This window comes from Artibeus jamaicensis, unplaced genomic scaffold, assembly GCF_021234435.1.
Source record: "Artibeus jamaicensis isolate MK-2021 breed Jamaican fruit bat unplaced genomic scaffold, CSHL_Jam_final scaffold_3222, whole genome shotgun sequence".
Classification (NCBI taxonomy): domain Eukaryota; kingdom Metazoa; phylum Chordata; class Mammalia; order Chiroptera; family Phyllostomidae; genus Artibeus; species Artibeus jamaicensis.
In genome coordinates, this window is record NW_026522038.1 from 1,956,368 (window position 1) to 1,978,298 (window position 21,931).

Here is a 21,931-nt window from a genome sequence, read left to right on the forward strand (position 1 = left end):
CTTTTTCTTTTAGCACAGACTAAGCCAGCATTCCCAAATGGATTTAGTGAATACTAGTTCCAGTAAATATTATTAGGTGTCCTTTGGTTAGGATTCATTCATTAAATACATAGAGAAATGCTTCCTAATTATATCCTTTAGAGAAATTATAGCTTGGACATTAAAAGAGATAACTCCAGAGTCAGGCAGACCTAAGTTTCAATTCTCATTGACTAACGTGACCTGGGGCAAATTAATTTTAATTCAAGGTTTCTTCTCTGTATAATTTATAGGTGATATATGAAAAGCATTGAGCCAACTTATAATAAATAGTCTACAGATGTTACCTGTGAGTAACCCTATACATATCAGCATATTGAAAGCAGTGAGGAGCCCTGACTGTCTTGGCTCAGTTGGTTGAGTGTCTTCCAACAAAGTGAAAGGTCAAGCTAAAGGTCACTGGTTTGATTACTGGATTTCCAGTCAAGACATAAGCCTGGGTTGCAGCTGCTCCATTCCTGAGAGGCAGCTAAAGATGTTTCTCTCACACACTGATGTTTCTCTCCCTCTGTCCATCCCTTCCCTCTCTCAAAAAAAACCCCAACAACAACAAATAAAAATCTTAAAAAAAAGAAAAGCTGGTGAGGAGACTAAAGAAACTTAAAGTTTTGAAATTCAATGAGTACCCAATATAAAATTGAAAATTTCCATTGGCACTTGACACAAAATAGTGGAGTATGCACTGGATTGAAGGTAAAAGATTTGTCTGAGCTTAATTAATGTTGTCTTTAATCTAGCGCGATTGTCCTAAACATAACTTCATTAGAAAAAGTTCTCCAGTTTGCTGTGTTTCCCCCATGTGTCTGAAAACTTAGCACAAAGAACATGTTTAAATTTTCTATCTCCTATAAACTCAGCACATGGCTCGAAATCAGGGACTATAAGTAAAATTGAGGTTATGAATTTGAATTTGATTTATAGGGACCAGGCAGGTAACAGAAATGGAAGACATAGGGGAGTGGTCAAGTCTGTGTTGCGGTACTTAAAGGCATTTGCATTCAGTTACAGACACTTTTAACCCTGGGCACAAAGTCATCCCGGCTCTGTGTTGTGATAGTTGTCATCCCAGTAAACTAGAGATCCGGAACAAACCCTAAGGAACCTCTGCATAAAGTACTTATCAAGGAAAGGATCCTAAATAGGAGATGCCAAGGATTTAGAAGGTGAAATTCATTGATAAGTGTCCTCATTTTATGAATTAATAAAATGAAGCATAGAGAAATTAAGTAATTTTGCCAAGGTCACACATCCTGTTAAGTATGTGGTTCAACCAAGATTTGTTGTCTATAACCACTTAAAAACAAAAAACTATACTCTTCTGCTAGGGCTAGTGATCATTAACTGCATATTATTACTAGAAAATATTGGCATAATCTTATTCATCCAACTTGTATTTTTTGAAAAGTCTAAAAAGACAATCAAGTACTAGAAAAATGTTCTCAGAGCTTCTAATTCTAAAAACAATAGATCTTATCATTTGACAAAAGTTTTGTCAACACATAGACCTGACTAGAAACTAATCCAAAATATCTCACACAAATAAGTTTAATATTGGGATCATAAATAATATTGCCAGGATAAATAGTTATCTAGGAATAGGGAAGAAGTAGACAGTGGTTAGCGGCTAGTGTGTTTCATAGTTATTCATAAGTTTTATTTCGCCACAAAAATTTGTTTATTGGTAGAGAAATGACTGCCCTAAGATATTTACTCTTGTATTAAGATTTCTTTTGTAATACTATTGATATTGTGGCAGTAAGACAGTTAAAAGTAGTCTAGTATACTAGACTATATATATGATATGTAGCATAATGACTTATGGAAACTTGGAAAATTATTAATATTGCATAACCAAGTGAGGACTTTATTCACTAGTAATTAGAATTCAGAGGATTCTCAAAATTCAAAATCAAAATAATGTCTTAAGTTTATGGTTTGGTGACTTTTTTAATGACTTTATGTTTTAGAGCAGAACCTATAACCTATGTTATAGGTTCATAGCAAAATGAGCAGAATCATTAGTGAATTTTAATTGTTTTCCTTCCCTTAAACCAGAACCATATACATCTTCCTCACAAACCAATTTTTATCTTGGTATTCTTGGCCAGTTGTGTGCCTTTGGCAAATCGGTATGTATGGTTTATCCTGGGTTACTTTGCCTCCTGGGATAGATCTGAGAACTCTTATATACCAGTTTTTAAAAGACCTTCACAAGGCATCCAAACTGGAATCTGCTATATGCCTTCGAGTGTTCTTTCTTTGTATACCATTTATTTAAATAGTCTCAAGTCTATGGTCTTTTGAGTTTTCACAGTTTTGATGACAGCATTTATTTGTAGGGAGAAGATTTTCAGTTGACTGCTGTCTTATTATAGTCCCCTGGACAGAAATCCTTAGATATATTTTACATACTGTTATGAACACAAAATTTAGAATTAATGTAAATATATTAATATTTATCACCCCCATGGACAAACCCCCCAAAATTTACTTGTGATTTAGCCAAATTAAGTACATTTTAATGTCAGTCTCTATAATTTATATTTTTATTATTGTGTTCTTTTTTTTTTTTTTTTTTTTAAAAAATTTTTTTCCCCCCCCCCCCCCCCCCCCCCCCAGTCCTCATCTCTGCCTTTCCTACCCCCTTAATCCTTAATAAAAATTATGCCCATTGATGTAGAATTTATAACCTAGGTAACCCACTCTGCTGTGAGTTTGAAGGTGGGCATTGTGTATATATATATTCTATCTTTTGTGTTCCCAAAACTTTGTTGACTGCCTAACATATATTAGGTATATGGCAAAAAAAAGTTATTAAGTATGAAATTACTCATGGTATAACCGAGCAGACGGGCCCTTGTGGCGCCTTGGTGAATGACCCAACAGTCAGTGTTGGGAGGAACAGGTTTGTATTACAGTCTCCCCACCTTGGGGGTGGTGGGGGCACTTCAGCCTAAGTCCTCCTTCCCCACAAGACCCAGCACTTCCCTTGTGCCCCAAAAGGCTGTGAGCCAAAGCACGCTCAGTAGTTCCCCATTTCCTAGTGCACCAAAGCCAGCTGCACCATCTCACAGGAGTTCTCTCCTTCAGGATCTGGGGTACATGGTCATCAGCCTCCATATAATAGTCCGGGAGTGCATGTGCCGTGGTGCACTGGATCACAGTGAAGTCTAGGAAAGATGTAAGTCCCAAGTGTCTAGGTACAGTATGGATTTTCAAGGCAGTCATCTTGCAAGGCAGGATTCTTGATGGCTTCGGAATCTGCCATCAGGCACAATCAGAGCAGCAACGTGCCATCCCTTCCCTATTATACCAGACCACATGGCCAAATAATTCCTACAAACTACACAGCTGCTACTTTGCTACTGGCAGCATGACTCTTCTACACCCTTCTAATCCACATGTGGAATTCCCTCATGGCTGCCTGCCCTTAGCTTAATCCTGACCCTGAGCCTCCTGTGTGACCCCATCACTGATTCCACCCACCATGAGCTACATTTGCCAGTTCTCCAGTATTGGTTACATTTATTTGGCTGCCATCCACAGTCAGGGCGAGAGTGACACAACGATCTAGGTGGACCATCTCCCTGGCTATACCAGGAGTCAGGATATATCCTAAAAGTCACATCCACCTTGCCCAGAGGCAGTACACAGCTGTCACCTTGCCTTTGTTATGAAAAGCATCTTAAGTCTATCACTGCTACTCCCATTTCCCAACCAAAGGCTATGGGGGCTTTGGGGACCCCTCAGTCTACACTACTTTTCAATGGTATCTCATTTTGCCCCATTTTGAGATACATGGCATCTGCTTGAGTTTGGTAGGGTATGCGAATGTTTTGCACAAAATACACGGCAATTTGAACATTTTACCTAAAGTGTCATGGTATGCTTGAGTGTGATATTGTGTTGCAGAATTACATGCTTATGATTTTGTAATAAAAAAGGGGCATTATTTGTGCCAGATCCTGTAAAAAACTATCTCCATTTACAAATGAGAAAACATACTAAGGTTAAGGAAGTTGAAGTTTGCGCAGCTATTAAGTCACAGAGGGGCAAATGGTTTGAACCAAGGCTCATGTAATTTCTAAGTCCATGCTCTTTAAATTTTGTTTTCTTACTCTTATAATAAGTTCTTGATGGTCAAAGTAAAGAGAACTGATAATATTATATACCCCATGGTGTTGTGATGATTAAATAAGTTAATATTATAAAGCACTTAGAAAAGAGGCTGGCAGATACTAGAGACAGAGTAAACACTAGCTGTTATTGTTACCTAAAAATACCTATCAGGAAATTTGAAATGACTTCTAATACTGTCCATAATTATTATATATAGAATAGTTGAGTAGGATCACTCATCTCTTTCTATTCTCAATATCTTAAAACTTCATGGCCTAAATATGTGTTTTCCACTATTTCTGTTACTAATATATTATCTTTTTTCCTTTATTTTTCATACTTTATTGAATTATATGGTTGGAAGTAAATTTGTTTTTACTGAATATTTCAGATGATATACATTTCTGAGTCCAGGTTTTATTCACCAATTTGCGATTTAAACTAGAGCCAATCTAAGCAACTATTTGTAAATGGATAGTGAAATATATAAAGGTACATATTCTATAGTATATTAACGTATATTTTAGTTAAATAAATGTGTAAACTATACATATATATACATATATATAAAACATATTACTGTCCTGCAGTATTTAAAGTTAAAGCATAAGAATTATGTAAAAGTTGAGTGTTTTACATGCTTTTCGTATTTGTGTGACAGGTAAAGAAATACATTTGACTTACTCTTCAGCAACCTATTATCTCCTTTTATATGTTGGTGAGATATCTTTCATATTCAACATTTTCTTGAAAAATTCATGTAGCATACTTATAAAGATGTTGTTCAAACTAAATTTATTAGCTGATTGTTAGACCGTGTCCCACCAAACTGGGTTACCTCATCTTAACCAACTGTGATACTTCTTCTGTATTCAGTTAATGATGATATTTTGGTTTTACAAAAACTGGGTGGCAAGTCTTCATTTTATATTTCCTAATCTGTTAACACCTTAGATAACTGTGATGTGTATTTTTCTGACTTTATCTCATTTGTATTTTTATCCCTATCATTAAAATTTTACCACTCTTTCTTTAATACATTGTTTTCTCTTAGTCAATGTGTATGTTGTTTTATGTCTTCAACTTGTTTGTGTTTCTTTGTTTCAAACATGGCATTCTTCCTTTCTAGGTGATGCCAGTGCTTCCATATGTATTATAAAAGTTGTCTTCAATTATTTAACTCACTGTTATAATTCTGTTTTGCAGGTAGTTCGTAATTTTATCAACTCAGTAAAATTATGTATCATTTTGCCTTTTAGTCTAGATTATGATCTCTGTTTTGCAAGTTATTGTTAGTCTTAATTTTGAAACTGTTTTTTTTGTGTCAGGGCATTAGTTGCATGTTTTGCTTTATCAGCAGTTTGGCGAGTGTTTGTGAAAGGACTTTCTGGAACTGGCAAATTCGTGAAAACTATTTTGCATTTAAATCTACTTGTTTGTTTTCAGTTAAGATACTAGTTTACTAGTTTTTTTCTAAGTGAATCATTAATTTCACATTTGCCCTAGCATTATTCATCAAATTTTTCTTTGCTGGGGAAATAAATGTTGTAAATGATCCCAAATCAAATAGTCATTAGTTTACTTTGTGTGGTAGCTGTATTTCTCCTATGAGTATATTTGATAATTACTTATCTTAGACTAAAATAGAAAAACTTTAAAAGAGTACTATAACTTGGAAATTGAAAGTTCACAAAAACCTAGCTTTTCTATTTTAACTTTCTTCATTTATACATTACTATTTGTCTCTAAAATTCTAATTTTGCAAACATTTGAGGAACAATGGAGTATCCTGTGTTCATTTGTCAATTACTGGCAGAATTTAAAGGTTGTGTATTTTCAACTTTTTACCTTTTTTTTTACTCTGTATTTTTCTAAACTGTTAAGTAGTAGTTCATGTAGAAATGACCAGTTTACCATGTCTTTTCCAGATTAATTCCCATTTATATTTTATTCCTTTACTAGAACTTTATTTTTATAGGCTTTTTTATTTCTTCTATATCATTAACTGTCAACTTAAAGTTTTTTGAGGATCAGTTTTCCTTTTACAAAAAAAGTTAAACATTTTAGAATGTTTTTAATATAGAATCAACATTCTGCGCTTTGAAATTTTAAAACAGTCTTATATCATTTGTTCATTTTTAGCAGTTTTTAAATAAAAATTTACTGTGTATTAAGCATGCATCATTTATTTAAAATCACAATTATTTCAGGAATGTTTTGTAATTGTTATACTTCATATTATAAATTATAAATTGTCATGCTTTGAACTATATAATCAGGTAAAATGATTGTAGTATTTTTCATGATTAACTCAGTTTTTAATGTGAAATATTCAGCAGTTTAAACTAGCATGATGAATTAATTTTAGAATTTTTGCTTATGCATTTTTATGTACGTGACAGGATGCTTTCTCATTTCTGTGAATTATAAAATTTAAACTCTAATTTCTTTTACAAACATATGTATTATTTTTAAGTAGGCATATAATTAGTACTGATATTTTCCTAAATGTTCATCTTTTTCTTTTAATATTTGTCTTTCCTAATCACACGTTTTTTTCTAAAATTCTACATAATTAAACAAGCAGTAGAAATACACAAGACGCAAAAGAAACAAGGAATTTAGCACTTCCTTGGAACACTGGTGTGGTGCTCGGTTTTAGCTTAGTTAAGGTTATGGCTACGCTTTTCCCTTAGTGTTTCTGTTTTGTCATAATGTTGTGCAATATTTTAAGCTTTCTTAGAAACTACAGCTCAAATGTTGTTAGCCCTGGCCGGTGTGGCTCAGTTGGTGGGAACATCCTCCCTAAACCATGGTATTGCAAGTTTGATTCCTGTCAGGGGAGGCACCTAGGTTTTGAGTTCCTCTCCTGTCTAGCACTAATGAGGGGTAACTAATGGATGCTTCTCTCTTGCATCAATGTTTCTATCTCTTCCCCCTTCCTGTCTTTCTAAAAGCATTGGAGGGGGGGAAATAGCTCTGGGTGGTGGTTCAGTTCATCAGGACAGTGACCCAATATGCCAAAGCTGCAGGTTCAATCCCTGGTAAGGGCACATACAAGAAGGAATCAAGAACTGCATAAATATAAGTGAAACATCAAATTGATGTCTGTCTATCTGTCTGTCTCTTTCTTTCTCAAAGCAATGGAAAAAATTGTCCTTAGGTGAGGATTTTTAAAAATGTATTTAAATAGCATTGTTTCTGCATTTAGGAAGAAAATTGATCTCTTTCATACAGATTTGGAAATTAGTTTGTTTAATAAGTCTGCCTTTGGTTTGGTTTATAGAAAATCTTGTTCTAACATATTGACCTGGTACATAGAAAAGATTTTTCTTAGATTGCTTGTTCAAAATGTCCTCTAAAATAAATTTATTCCTTGTACAGCATAATTTATCACTTTTATTTTTTCACTTAGGATTTTCTGCCGTTTCTTGGCAAAAATGGCAACCAATGATGCTGTTCTGAAGAGACTGGAACAGAAAGGTGCAGAAGCAGATCAAATTATTGAGTATCTTAAGCAGCAAGTTGCTCTTCTTAAGGAAAAAGCAAGTAAGAAAAATTTAAATTTCCGAAGGAGATACTGAAAATGAATTATATATTGCCAATAAAAGTGTTTACTACATAAATTTTTAAGTTGATGATAACTTTTAGGTTCCTTTAATATTTTAATTTTGAGTGAAATATTAGAATAGGGTTAAGATGAATTAGAATTGATGTATAGTGAATGTATGGTATATAGAAGAACACAATGTATTATTTCGACTGCTAAGGCAAAAATAGCATTTAAAATAATTTGGTATAGAATTAGAGATTAAAAATGAAGAAAATTGTGTGAAATCAAATACGAACTGCAGTATCTTCTCTAACCTTGTATAGAAGAAAGATGTATACTTTCATATTTCTCTCTAATAAGGCATTTTTGGAAATGATTTAAAAATTTTTTTTTAGTACTTAAAGTTCTACTTAGAAATTGCTATGGTGTGTATAAAATACAAAATCTGAATTTCTCCTTTTAGGACTTAGGTTGATTTTTATTTTGTTTGTTTAAGTATATTTTATTTTTCAATGACCAGTATTAATGTTGTAATGAAAACTCCAAAATCTTTATCTAGTATATGTCAGGACACCTGGCATCCCTGGCCCCAGCCCAGTAAATGCCAGTAACGACTCCCATTATATGTTACAGCCAAAAAATACTCCCTCGGGTTTTCAGAATCCCACTCAGGGAGCACTATCAACCCCAGTGAGAATCGTTGTTTTTCTTTTATGTTTTTGTATATTCTGTTGCTCACCTTTTACACACATAGTACTATGAACAAATCTTTGAATTTCATTCATTCAGTGTTTACTCAGTTCAGCTTCTGAGACAGTGTAATGAAAGATTGTTCTGCTGCTTTTATAGGTTATGGCTTAAAAATCAGAATAGTTTTTATTATTTGGTATCATTATTAGATCTCAGACTTTTAAAAAATAAATAGCCGTTTTTTTCAGACCATAAGATTCACCTAGGTTTCAGAGGAGGAAAATAGGGGGAAAATTTTTGAAGCAAAAATGTGTACATTTTAAAGTAAAACATTTAATAACATAAATAACATAATATTTCACCAATGTAAATGTAAACAGAAATCAACAGCAGCATTAACAACCGTTATTTCTCCTAAATGGTGGGGGGGGGGTCTGATAGTCTGAAAAATATGGTAATTTAATACATCTAATACCTATCTCTCTTTCTTACAGCTTTATCTGTTATTGGCACTTTAAACCAGATTCTTAAGTTGGCATAAGCATCTTTACACAAGCTAAAATGATTCATAAACAAAGCTGCCTATTATTCAGATTTTCTCCCTTTTCTGTCTTTCAAATATCATAGTGTTTTAATGATACTAAACTCTGATCTAAAGGAACTGGCCCAAACTTGGTTTTTAGTATTATCCTAGCTACGTTTGTCCTGACTATGCTCTCTTTTCAAGTAGTGTTCATAACAAACCCTTTACAAAACACAGCTGTACTTGATTTTCTTCATCTTAGTTTTGCAGGCAACTTTGAGAGAAGAGAAGAAACTTCGAGTTGAAAATGCTAAATTGAAGAAAGAAATTGAAGAACTGAAGCAAGAGCTAATTCAGGCAGAAATTAAAAATGGAGGTGATTAAATATAGAAATAATACATTTTTTATAATAGTAATTATTATTTCTTTTATCATTTATTAATTTAGGTATTATCCCTGGTTTCTCATTTTACTCTCATAGCATCCTTTCTTGTGTATAAGGAGAATGGAAATATAGAAAAGGCACATGATCTTGTATAAGACTCTACAAAAAAATGTCAAAAAGTAGCAAAGCTAGGATTCAAAACCTGTGCTTTTAATCCCTTGTACTATGCTTCAATTTGATCATCACTGTTACCTATCGAATAGTTTTTGAAAATAAGCCATAATAATGTTTAGTTAGCATTTATTAACTTTTACTTATTTTGAGCACTGCATTGCCAAGTGTTTCACATAAATTATAAAATTATGTCTCTACACAGATACCCTTGTTTTGTATATGAGGAAATGGAAGCTTAAAAATATAATTTTTATGAAATTGTACATTTTTCAAATTTTCCAAGTTAGATAGTTATCATTTTAACTCTTACATTGTAAATAAAGTTAAGCTTCTATTGAATTATTTTTAAAGGAGTCTAGATAAATTTACATTATTATAAATCACTAATAATACTAGTTCTATTACAGTTTCAAAGTATCATGCAGACAGCCATTTGATTGTATTACAGAAAATCCTATCTTGGTGAGTTTAGAAAGTTCAGGTATACTTTTTTTTTTTAAGATTTTATTTATTTATATTTAGAGGGGAAGGGAAGGAGAGAGGGAGAGAAACATCAGTGTATGGTTGCCTTTCATGTGTCCCCTGCTGGGAACTGGACTGCAGGGAACTGATCTGCAACCCAGGCATGTGCCCTGACTGGGAATCGAACCACGATTGTCTGGTTCGCAGGCCCGTGCTCAGTCCACTGAGCTACACCAGCCAGGGCCCAGATATACTTTCTTTCGACCATTATTCCATCAGTGAATTATTTTGAATCCTGTAGTATGAACTCCTCTGCCCTTAGTGAGATAAATAAAAGTAAGGAAAAATTAATAGTGTATGCTTAAAACTGTCAACTAGAGAGAATATCATTTGTCAATTGAAAATTTGAGGCTAACTGATGTTTTTCAAGATTAGGAGATTTGGAATACAGATAATCAGTTAAAATATTAGCAATATAAAACTGCTTTTTATTTCTCTTAGTTCTGGAAGATTGCCCTGAAATGTTAAACTTTTCAACTCTGACCTTATTGATAATGCTAAAACAAATCAACAGTTTGATTTAAAGTATTAAATTCTGTCTTAATGCTAAAACATAAAATAGGCATAGATGGAACTTCACGTAACTAAAAGAAGCAATAACCTCCAGGGAAATTAAAAAACAATTCCTCAGAAAAGTGGTCTGAATATTGGCCAGAAACAGTCATGTCAGAATCCCTCAAAGGATTGCATTTTTCTGCTTTCATTAGGCTATAAGAATGTTTTTAATATTGCTGAAGGAATTGTCTTTGCTTCTTTAAAAAAGTTGTTTTTTGAAATACAATTATGAACAAATAATGCTGTCTCTCCATTAAATCTGTGATATAGAGATTATTATTATTACTATATCTTCCTGGTTGATTGTTCAATATAAAGGAAAATCTGCATGAAAAATATATTATCTTGCCCCTAACCATGAGAGTACAGAATCTCTGTAAACAGACTATCTAAGTATAAATCCTGTTTTCCTACTGACTGTGCATGTGATTTTTGACTTTTCTATGACTCAGGATGATTATCTGTTAATGGAGATGTGAACAGAATTTGCTGCTTAAATATGTATGAAAATTCTGAGTTAATTCATACAAAGCATTTTGAAAAATGGGACATAATAAATCCATAATAAATACTAGCTATTATTGTTATCTATAATTTTCTCAGTTTAGTCATCAGTGATTAAAGGAGAAATGTGTGTTCTTTTCTCATGTTTAAAATTTATTTAATTTCTAGGCAGGCTTTTTACAGTCTCAGACAGTAGAGACTTGGTCATCATATACAGTGAATTTCTCTCAATCATATTTGTGATTCACCGTTTCATGGTTTTCATCTTGTTTGTTGGTTTAATATAAATGACATTACCTATTTCATTTCTGTATTAGTGAAACAAATACCATTACCATCTGGTACTGTACTGCAAGCTAATTCTGAAAATATGACACAATCTATACCAATCACAACCATATCTTCTGGTGCCAAAGAACAAGTAAAAGGAGAAAGAGGTGAAGAAAAGAAGGTGAAAGAGAAACTTGAAAAGAAAGGTATTTTCCTTTAAGCTTATTTGGTTCTTAACTGCTTTATCAGATCTCAACATTTTTGATAGATTACTTAGAAGTAGAAAGTTTTAGTTCCATTAGTTAGAAGTAGAAAGTTTTAACTTTTATGAACTGGAATAAAATTAGGAACATTATGATATTAGAACATAGAAACTGAACCCTAAAGGATGTGTGAAGGTAGGCCAAGTTGGACATGGTAAGAGTATGTCATTTGAGGTAGAGGAACCAGTATAATTTAAAACATAGAGTGTAGAGTTTAAGCGTAGAGACCCATGTGTTTGGTGTGACTGAATTATATTGTATATTTGGGGATCATTTCAGAAAAGTCACAGATAGTTAGCTTAGGAACAGCTGTGGAGCTGGGAAAAGGTTATTGCAGTCAAAGCAGAATGTCTGAAGTAAGGCTTAGGGGTGTTAAAGTTTTAGGAACCCATAAGAACTAGAGTAGAAAGCATATCACCAACCAGACAAGAAATCTTACAGTCATGCTTAACCTGTCCCATTCCCTCAATTTTCATATCTGATTGTCCACCAAAGCATGTACTTCCTACCAACAAAGCATACCTTGTTCTGTGCCTCGGTTTTGTTGAAGTTCTCATGATCTGGATCTCTCATCTGATTAATGCTAAAGCCTCATCTTTTCTAGTTTATTTTTAATTTAAAATAAACTTTCCTAGTTTATTTTACCTTGTTGCCAAAGCTATTTTTGTAAGCATAAATATGACTTTTTTTACCTATCTGCTTTACTCCTTTCTAGATTTCATTTTCCCAAATTTTCTTAAAAAGTAGTTTTGTAATTTTTATACTTAGCACTCATATTACTTAGACTCATTTAAAAATCTTTTAAAAATATAAAATGGCTGAGAGATTTGTGACCTCACCTAAGCTAATTGAGCACCTAATACTTATTAATTCTGTGGTAAACATAAGTAGTCTCTGTTAGTTAGAAGTAGATAGGGGCTGTACATCCTCCTCTGTACAACTTCATCACTAGGTGGTGTAGTTACAGTGAAAGCAAATCAGACAGAGCCAGTCAGACTCATTCTTCCACTTCATAAAATTTATGAAGAAGTAAGCATAAAACAGCCTGTTACACAGCCTGTCCTAAGTCTGGTGAGGTCCATACTCAAAGATGTATGGTTATTTTTCACGGCAGTATCCATCAGTCTTCTAGTCCAGTGAGACAACAAAGTCCTCTTTTGTGGAAGGAGGCAACATGCAAGAGCAAACGGAGCTCTAGGTCTAGAAGACCTCTGGCCAGTGGAACTTTATTTGGTCATGGAAATGCTGTATAGTTGCATTGCCCAATACAGTAGCCACATGTAACTGTTGAACATTTGAAATGAATCCACTGTGACTACACAGTTGAATGTTCAATTACTTTAAATTTAAATGTAAATAGCTATATATATGGTTGGCAGGTGCTGTATTGGACAGTGATGGAATAGAAGGTTGTTCCATAGGTGTTTGGCTGCTATGATTGCCAGATTTCAAAATTCTGCACAGGCAAGTTCTGTGGTGCCCGCACAGTCTCTCTAGACTGCCACATATAAGCATCACTCATGTCATTGAATATTTTTAAAATCCTTTATGATGACTAACAAAGTTCTTGGTACAGATTTTAATATTTGTAATTATCTCTGGAATTTGGAATCCTGATAAAGGTAGTATTTCAAATTCTGGGATATGAAGTTAAAAAAATACATGTGGATATAAGTACACTGTTATACTGCAGTATTTCAAAGTGCTTAGTTTATCACTCATAGATGACTACTATTTAGGTTTCTGATATATTTTCTTGTAGTAATATATATCTAAAACATTTGGATTTTTACCATTAAAAAAATCTTTGAATCTGCTACACGGAAAGTGGTATTTTTAATAATTTGCTAATAAGATTAGAAACTTAATTATTTTGAACTAGGTCTGTCCCTTCTCTTGTAAACTATTTTTGTATAAATTGTGAATGCTATCTACACAGAATCTTCATTTCCTACTCCAGACAAAATTATTCTTCTCTGATTCTGTATTTCCTTGTGTATGTAATGTTTATTCTATACTCATTAATACATCTGTCTTCCTTAAAAGAGATTTTCAGTCCCTTGATAGTATGATCTGCTCATCTTAATAGTTCGTTCTAGTGCCTTAGATCTCAGTAAAGACTTGTTCAAAGATTAATCAGAGGTACAGTTGAAAGGAAATGTAGTGTGATTCAAAGATAAATAAGTTTTTGCTTTTGTTTTTTTTTCTGCCAGAGAAATTAAATTAAACTTAAAGAATTTGAATTCTTTATAGGCTGCATTTTCACTCAGTAGCTAAAGTAATCATATGCCAATAAGAGTCAGATTACCAGCATATAAATAAAAGTATGATTTAAAAATATAATCAAAATAAATATTCTCTTCTGCTCAAATAGTTGCTGTGGACAAGCCTAAAGCCCTGATGAGTCTTCAGGGAAACATAAGAAGTGGAGAAATTCATTATATGCTTATCAGTGTGTTTAACTGATGAGAGAAACATTTTAGCAGTGAAATTATATTTGATTGTAGTTTATTCCATTAGCTGGCTACAAAGTGTGGCATTCTTTCTAAATGTAGGATTTTTCACTTTGTAGAAAGTCACAGTAAAACTTGCAAACGATTTTCTGCAGGTCCGTTTCAGGGAAATGTAAACTTCTTCAGTAAAGGACACTTTGTAGGTATGTAGTAAGCTTTAGAAGCCCTGCAGCTCTGGGACTACTCTCGGCTCTGCCGCAGTATAAAAGCAGCCGAAGATAATGTGTAAGTGAAGGAACGATGGTGTTCTAAGAAAACTTTGACAGAAACAGTCCTTGTGCTGCATTTGGCCAATGAGCTATATATAGTTCACCAACCTCTTATCTATGTCTTTAACTAGAGGTAAAGGCTGTTACTCAACAGAGAAATAGTTAAAACAGGGTTCAAGGTACTGGCTTCAGTAAATAATTCTTTCTTTCCTTTGTTATTGAAGTGAAGGTAGGAGATAAGACATTTTTTTCCCTTTAATCTCATCAGTATCAGTGCTGTGGAGTTTTTCATATTTTATTTTTGATTTGCTTCTGGTGTTTACCCATTTAGAATTTTTTGTTTTTAAAGGAGAGAAAAGGGAGAAAAAACAACAATCTACAGCAGGAAGTGCTGATTCTAAGCCAATAGATGTTTCCCGTCTGGATCTTCGAATTGGTTGTATCATCACTGCTAAAAAACATCCAGATGCAGACTCTTTGTATGTAGAAGAAGTAGATGTTGGAGAAGCAGCCCCGAGAACCGTTGTCAGTGGCCTGGTGAATCATGTCCCTCTTGATCAGGTAATTTGTACAAGTAAAATTACTTCTGCATACACATGACACTTTCATTTCCTCTTTTTTTGATGCTTTATCATATAATTTTGTATTAGATGACTAAACAACATGAGCCACTATTGATTAGTTTGTTTGATTAGTTTGAATGTGGTAATTCTACCAAAAAAAGTATATAAAATGACTAAAACCTTGCAAAAGATCTGTACATTAGGATTGGATTCATGAGGATAGATAGTTGATGTATTCTTTTTTTTCTCAGTTAAAAAATGTTTTTAGTTCGGTATTTTATATAATCATTCCTTATGGAGTTTTATTATTCCTTTATTTTTTTAAAATCACTGTTAATATAAACCCAAAAAGCACCAGCCTAAAAGTAAGAGAACAAGTATTATGTTTTTGTAAGTAAAATATCTTCATACTTTTCTAAGAAAAAAAGGAGAGGGAATCGTGGAAATTAAACTGTAGATTTTATTGATGTCCTATTAGTTGTTAAAAATTGGATGTTTTTATTTTTGTGTTGCTTAGGTATTTAAAAATATAAAGTATTTTTTAAAGATTTTATTTATTTATTTTTAGAGAAAAGGGAAGAGAGGAGAAAGGGAGAGAAACGTCAATGTGCAAGAGGTACATCATTGCTTGCCTCTCACACCCCCAACCGGGGACCTGGCCTGCAACCCAGGCATGTGCCCTGACTGGGAATCGAACCAATGACCTTTTGGTTCACAGGCCAGCACTCAAGCCACTGAGCTACACCAGCCAGGGCTTAAAAAAAGCATTTTTTGTACGCATATATATTCCCAATGATGGTGGAATAAATTAAAGACAGTAATAGTTTTAGTTTGTTCTTTCAAGATATCCTTTATAGTAATTTGAGTTACCTATTTCCTGTGCTCCGTAATATTTCAGAGATATTGCAAAGACTATAGACTTCAACATTAAGATAGTTGTGCCTCTCTCTATTCATTGCCAGCTATATTACTTATTGCTTTGTGGACTTGAGCAAATCTCTACATTTATTTATTCATATTTCTAGATGCAAATATTTATTGAACACCTACAATGTACCAGAACTATTCTGAACAAGGAATATAACAGTTGAGTTCAAGTGATAGATTTTTTTTTTTAAGTCTTGCCTTTGTGATGCTCACATTTCTCTGGGGGAGTCAGAAAATCGTAACATGTTAATAGTGATAAATATCAAGAAATAAATAAAGTAGGGAAGAAATTAGGAAATATTAAGGCTATGATGATGTCATTTTATATAAAGTAGTTCAGAAAGGCCTTATAAAAATGACATTTAAGTAGAGGTGTAAGAAAACAAGTCATGTGTCTCTCTGTTGGAAGAGCATTTTAGGTAGCTGAATCACATGGATGCCTGAGATATTCAAGGAGCATCAGAAAGCAGTGTCACTATAGCCGAGCAAATAATGGGAGTACCATGCGAGATAAAATCAGATAAATAAGCCAAATAATACAGGGTTTTATAGATTATTGAAAAGACTTTGGCTTTTATTCTAAATGAGATGAGAAACATTGGAGGGTTTTGAGCTAAGGAGTAACTTGGTCTGCCTCGTATTAATAGGATCATCTAGCTGCTCTGTTCAGTGGATGAGTGAAGAAGTTTCTCTTATCTATGAAAACATACAGAGATAGGTCGTATGTGTGTGCAATTTTTTTTGAAACATTCCTCTTGCATAGGAATAGGACTCCTTTGTAACTATTTATGACGGTAAGTTCATGAGGAGCCTTGGAAAAAAGAACCAGGTGATCTTATGCCAGTTAAATTGGAAAAATTCATTTGGGCTTCATCTTTTTTGTTCTCAACAGGTTGCAGGCTATTTTCTATTCCACAGACTGTCATACACAACCATAAGCAATTTTCTTTATGTATATCTGTATCTAACCCATCAAGGCAGTACTAATAAACATTCTATAAAGCCAGGACACTTATCACCCTCCCATAATTACATACAGAATATTGTAAATTTGTGTATTTTTCCAAAGTAAAGATCTACAAATAATTATCTAATCCTTAGAAGATTGCATTTAGCTAATCTTATACATAATTGCAATGACATTTTTAAAAATTCTCGTATGTGTGGTATTTTCAAGTTATTTGTTGAGAGTTCTGAGTCATGAAGAACCTTCAAAATATGGGGCCTTTTAAATTAGAAACTTAGGCCTATTTTTTAAATATAAAGTATAGTTGACATAATATATTAATTTCAAGTGTACAGTATTGTGATTCTCCATTTACATACCTTGCCACATGATCCCGTGATAAGTCTAGTAACTGTCTGTCATCGTACAAAGTTATTGCAATAGTATTGACTCTTCCCTGTGCTATGTGTTGCTTCCTCATGATTTACTAATTTATAACTAGAACTTTGTACTTCGGATTCTCCTTCACCTTATTCCCGCATCTCTCTGTGCCCCTCCCCTTGGCAGCCATCAGTGTTCTTCGTATGTATGAGTCTGTTGCTGGTTTGTTTTAATTTTTTATGTTTTACACATAAGTGAAATCATATGTTATTTGTCTTTCTCTGTCTGACTTCACTTGGCATAATACCCTCTAGGTTTAGCTGTATTGTCACAAATGTCAATATTGCATTTTTTTGTTGCCGAGTAATATTCTGTTGTACATAAGTACCACATCTTCTTGATCCATTCATTGATCAGTATACACCTAGGTTTCTCCCACACCTTGGCTATAATAAATAATGCCGGAATGAACATGGGGGTGCATTTATATGTCCTCATTTATGTTTCTGTTTTTGTTTTCTTCAGGTAAATACCCAGAAGTAGAATTGCTGGATTATATAATAGCTCTATTTGAATTTTTTGAGGTACCTCTGTACTGTTTTTCATAGTGGTTACACCACTTTATACTCCCACCAATGGTGCCTGAGGGTTCCCTTCTGTCCACATTCTTGCCGACACTTGTTATTTGTTGACTTTTTGATAATAGTCATTCTGACAGGTGTGCAGTGATACATGATTTTGATTTGCATCTCTCTGATGGTTGGTAATGCTGAGCATCTTTTCATATTTTACCATCTTTATATCTGTTTTGGAGAAATTTCTATTCAGATAATATACCCATTTTTTAATTGAATTGTTTGGCTTTTTTGTGTGTTAAGTTGTATAAGTTCCTTATGTATTTTGGATATTAGCCCCCTATCAGAAAATATTATTGCAAGCAGAATCTCTTGTTCTGCTTTATTTCATTCAGCCACCCGGTGTCTTTTTATTGGATCATTTATTTCATTTATATTTTAAGTAATTATTGGTAGGCATGTACTTATTTCCATCTCAATTGTTTTTTGGTTGTTTTTGTACTTCTCTGTTCTTCTCTAGGTTTCTTCCCTTGTGATTTGCTGGTTTTCTTTAGTGTTATATTTGGGTTTCTTTCTCCTTATTTTTAGTATATCGTTTGTATATTTGGTTAGTTGTTACCCATAGATATCAATCCAAAGCAGTGTATTTTAAGCTGATAGGCAGTTAAGTTCAAGGCATTCTAAAAAAAAACTTTATTTTAAGTTTAAGGCATTCTAAAAATACTGTTTTTACTACCCTCTCTACACTGTTTTTGACTTAGATCTTTTTGTTTCCTTACGATGAAATCCTTTTTTTTGCTTGGCTGGGAAACTTTTTATCCTTCAATTCTGAATGATAACATTTTATGGTATAGTATTCTGCGTTGTAGATTTCTTTCTTTCCTCTCTCCACTTCCTTCTGGCCTGCAAAGTTTCTGTTGAGAAATCTGCTTATAGCCTTATGGTGTTTTCTTTGTATGTGACTACTTTTCCTCTTGCTGCTTTCAAGACTCTATTTTTAACTTTAGCCAGTTTAATTGTAATATGTTTTTGTATGGATATTTCAAGTTGTTTGAAACTCTGTTGACCTGAATGTCTATTTTCTACCCTGCACTAGCCATTATTTTTCCAAATCAGCTCTCTGACCTTTTTTTTCTTCTTCTTCTTCTTTCTTTCCGGAATCCCCATATGAGAATGTTAGTGTGTTTGATGTTTTCTCAGAGGTCCCTTAAACTATCCTCACTTTTTTTAAACTTTTTTTTAGTCAGTCATTATAGAATTTAGACTTTTTCCACCTTCCTATAAGGCTTTATGACAGCAGTAAAAAAATTGGGATACAAAGTGATAACGATACATCTTCAAAAATAGAACATTTGATACTTATCATACTAGATGTACCTTGATGTATTCGAAGTATGATCACTCCAAATTCTGTACATCTTAATCATCTGCTTTTCACACAGATGCAAAATCGGATGGTGATTTTACTTTGTAATCTAAAACCTGCGAAGATGAGGGGAGTACTGTCTCAAGCAATGGTGATGTGTGCTAGTTCACCTGAGAAAGTGGAAATCTTGGCGCCTCCTGATGGATCTGTTCCTGGAGACAGAGTTACTTTTGATGCTTTCCCTGGTAAGTATTTATTAGTTTTATTTAAAATTGTATGGGAGTTATTGCTCACAAAGTGATGCTTCTAATGTTAAAGTATAAAATCAATCCTGTGTATGATTCAGTTCTTTACATTAAATGACCGTGATTTTTGAGATTACTGCTATAAGCTCAAGGTGGCATATTAAGCTCAAACATTTAAACATCCCCTCCCCGTGAATGTACAAATTACACAAAACACCAGAGATAGTTTCTGCTTTAGATTAAATACTAAATGGAATCCCTGCATAACAAAAGAGTATGATATGGGTCTAAAAGAAACTAATGTACTGCAAAATAATTTATAGATTATCTCAGAATGCAACATAGAAATATAAAGTAAAGTTCAGACATGGAAGAATAGCATATAATCTTCAAAGTTCACCTAATATGTTTATATATGCTCTTACTTGACTTTAGGACATAGAGAAAATCTCTAAGTTAAAATCCATATTTATTTTAATAATTTAAAAGGTAGTTTTGCCCTGGCTCGTGAGGCTCAATGGATTGAGTGCCAGCCTGTGAACCAAAGGGTTGCTGGTTCGATTCCCAGGTAGGGCATGTGCCTGGGTTGAGGGCCAGGCTCCCAGTAGAGGGCACGTGAGAGGCAACCACACATTGAGGTTTCCTTCCCTCTCTTTCTAAAAATAAGTAAATAAAATCTTTTAAAAAGGGAGGAGTTTCATTTTATATTGCTTGTTTTGTCCAGTGAAATGCTCCTGAGACAGACCAAGCTTTATAATGTACAAAAAAGTTTCTTGAAATAGGTCTTGGAAGCAGAGGAGAAAAGATACTTGGCAGATGTAGAATAAATTTTTCTTCCATTGAAGAGAGACAACCTTATAGGAGAACAGTTAGAGATTAACAGACTATATATTATTTAAAGGATATTTACTTGACTAGAATAATGGGAAAATCAGAAATAAGGGTAACAAACAGATTGAGGTTTACAAGTCAGAACTGACTTGGAAACATGTTTGTAGAAAGAGCTGAGTTTTAATGTAATAGCTGGCTGATGTGATTATGTAGGCCTACTTTATTAATCCTGTGTTAATTATGTGTCATGAAATATGAGGATATGAAGAATTTTAACATTGGAAATAACATAGAAAATGTGGATGAAAGCATTGGTTAATTTCCTTGAAACTAAGCTTCCCCCGCAAAAAAAAAAAAAAAAAAAACTAGACTGATCTAAAAAATACAAGAGTTTTTGAACAAGTATTTGTGACTTTGAATGCCTGTGTATGTCTTGAACCTTGGTAGATTTGAAACCATAATGGTCTGTGCTTTTTTGGTAAATTGGGTTTTGGGAAAATCCCAGTCTAAATAATTTCTCAAAGGAGCATGATGACTTTAGATTCTAGTAGCATACGATCACCACTCTCTTACCAGTATAGCAAACACTTCCCCAAACCTCAGATTTGGGAGTAAGGGCAAGCATGTGTATACCTGGCACCTGAAATTCTATTTAGAAGTCTCACTCACTAAATTGGAATAGAAAAACAATAAAGGTGAACTTTTCCTTTAATACTCAGCATGCATTGGGGGGAAAAGAAAAAAACAAATGTTGGTTTACCTTTCCAGATTAACACTTGCCTTCTTTTTTATCTAAATACTTAAGATTTAGTACATTTTTTAAAGTTTTTGATGTAAATTGTAGTGTCTCATGTTTAGAAATGGAATAAATCATCCGTGTTAACCCACTGTCTTATAGATTTGTAAACTGAGGCCTGACACAACTAGTTACTTGTTTGAGGATTCGTAGAGTAAGTAGAAGGATCAAACAGTAGACGTGCCTGAATCTAACACAGTAGTATTTTTGTTTGTTGATGTTGCTTGCTATGAGTGAAATAGTCTGTATAATTAATGATGGTGTATAGTTCTTTTATTCTATGACAGCTTTCATTCCCTTACCTCATAGAATTAGCAGGTAACTATTTCAGCAGTTAAGTCACTTGTTATTATCTGGATATTTCTGTTAAGTAAATTGAGAGAAAGTTTTACTTAGTGACTTAGCATTAGAGATGATATGGATTTCTTGCCTTTACCATATTCTTTAGTCTCTAAATTTGGCTTTCTGTGTGTTTATATTTACATTTTTCCAAAGACTAATATTTCTTCTAAATTTATACTTTCCCCTTGTGCCTTAGCACATGAATAGTAGAGATAGTACCAAAAATTTTTTTCAAGTTAAAGAAGGGAAAACCTAACTTTAAAATGCCCCATGGGGTTGCTTGAATTATTTTCCATTATTATCATTATTATTATTATTACTATTTTATTGGTTAAGCTATTACAGTTCCCACTTTTCTCCCACTTCCCTCCCTCCCCCAGTCTCACCCTTGAACTATTGTTTTTATCACTTATAATAGGCTTACCCAAGCCAAACAGCATTAAATAACTGATAAATTTTGAGACATGAGGTCTGTTAATATTTATCTTCCTCATGGCTCCACATCAGTTACTGCTTCTGTAGCAGCTAATCTGAAAGGAAATAACAGTTAATTCTACACAACACACCATTAGTTTTCTTTTTTTCTTTTTCCAGAGAGAGCCATGATTCATCAGTGCATCTGTTTTGCATTTTCAAGCTT

At 33.5% G+C, this 21,931-nt stretch overlaps 1 protein-coding gene across 1 annotated transcript in view; it reads left to right on the forward strand.

Annotated features, from left to right (window-relative positions):
- Positions 1–21,931, forward strand: part of AIMP1 (aminoacyl tRNA synthetase complex interacting multifunctional protein 1) — a 33,296-nt gene that overhangs the window by 4,934 nt on the left and 6,431 nt on the right. Inside the window, exons 2-6 of the mRNA XM_037154445.2 lie at positions 7,574–7,707; positions 9,187–9,300; positions 11,382–11,540; positions 14,669–14,880; positions 19,154–19,322. Of these exons, the coding sequence (XP_037010340.2) occupies positions 7,574–7,707; positions 9,187–9,300; positions 11,382–11,540; positions 14,669–14,880; positions 19,154–19,322 (788 nt within the window). The remainder of the gene's footprint in view (positions 1–7,573; positions 7,708–9,186; positions 9,301–11,381; positions 11,541–14,668; positions 14,881–19,153; positions 19,323–21,931) is intronic.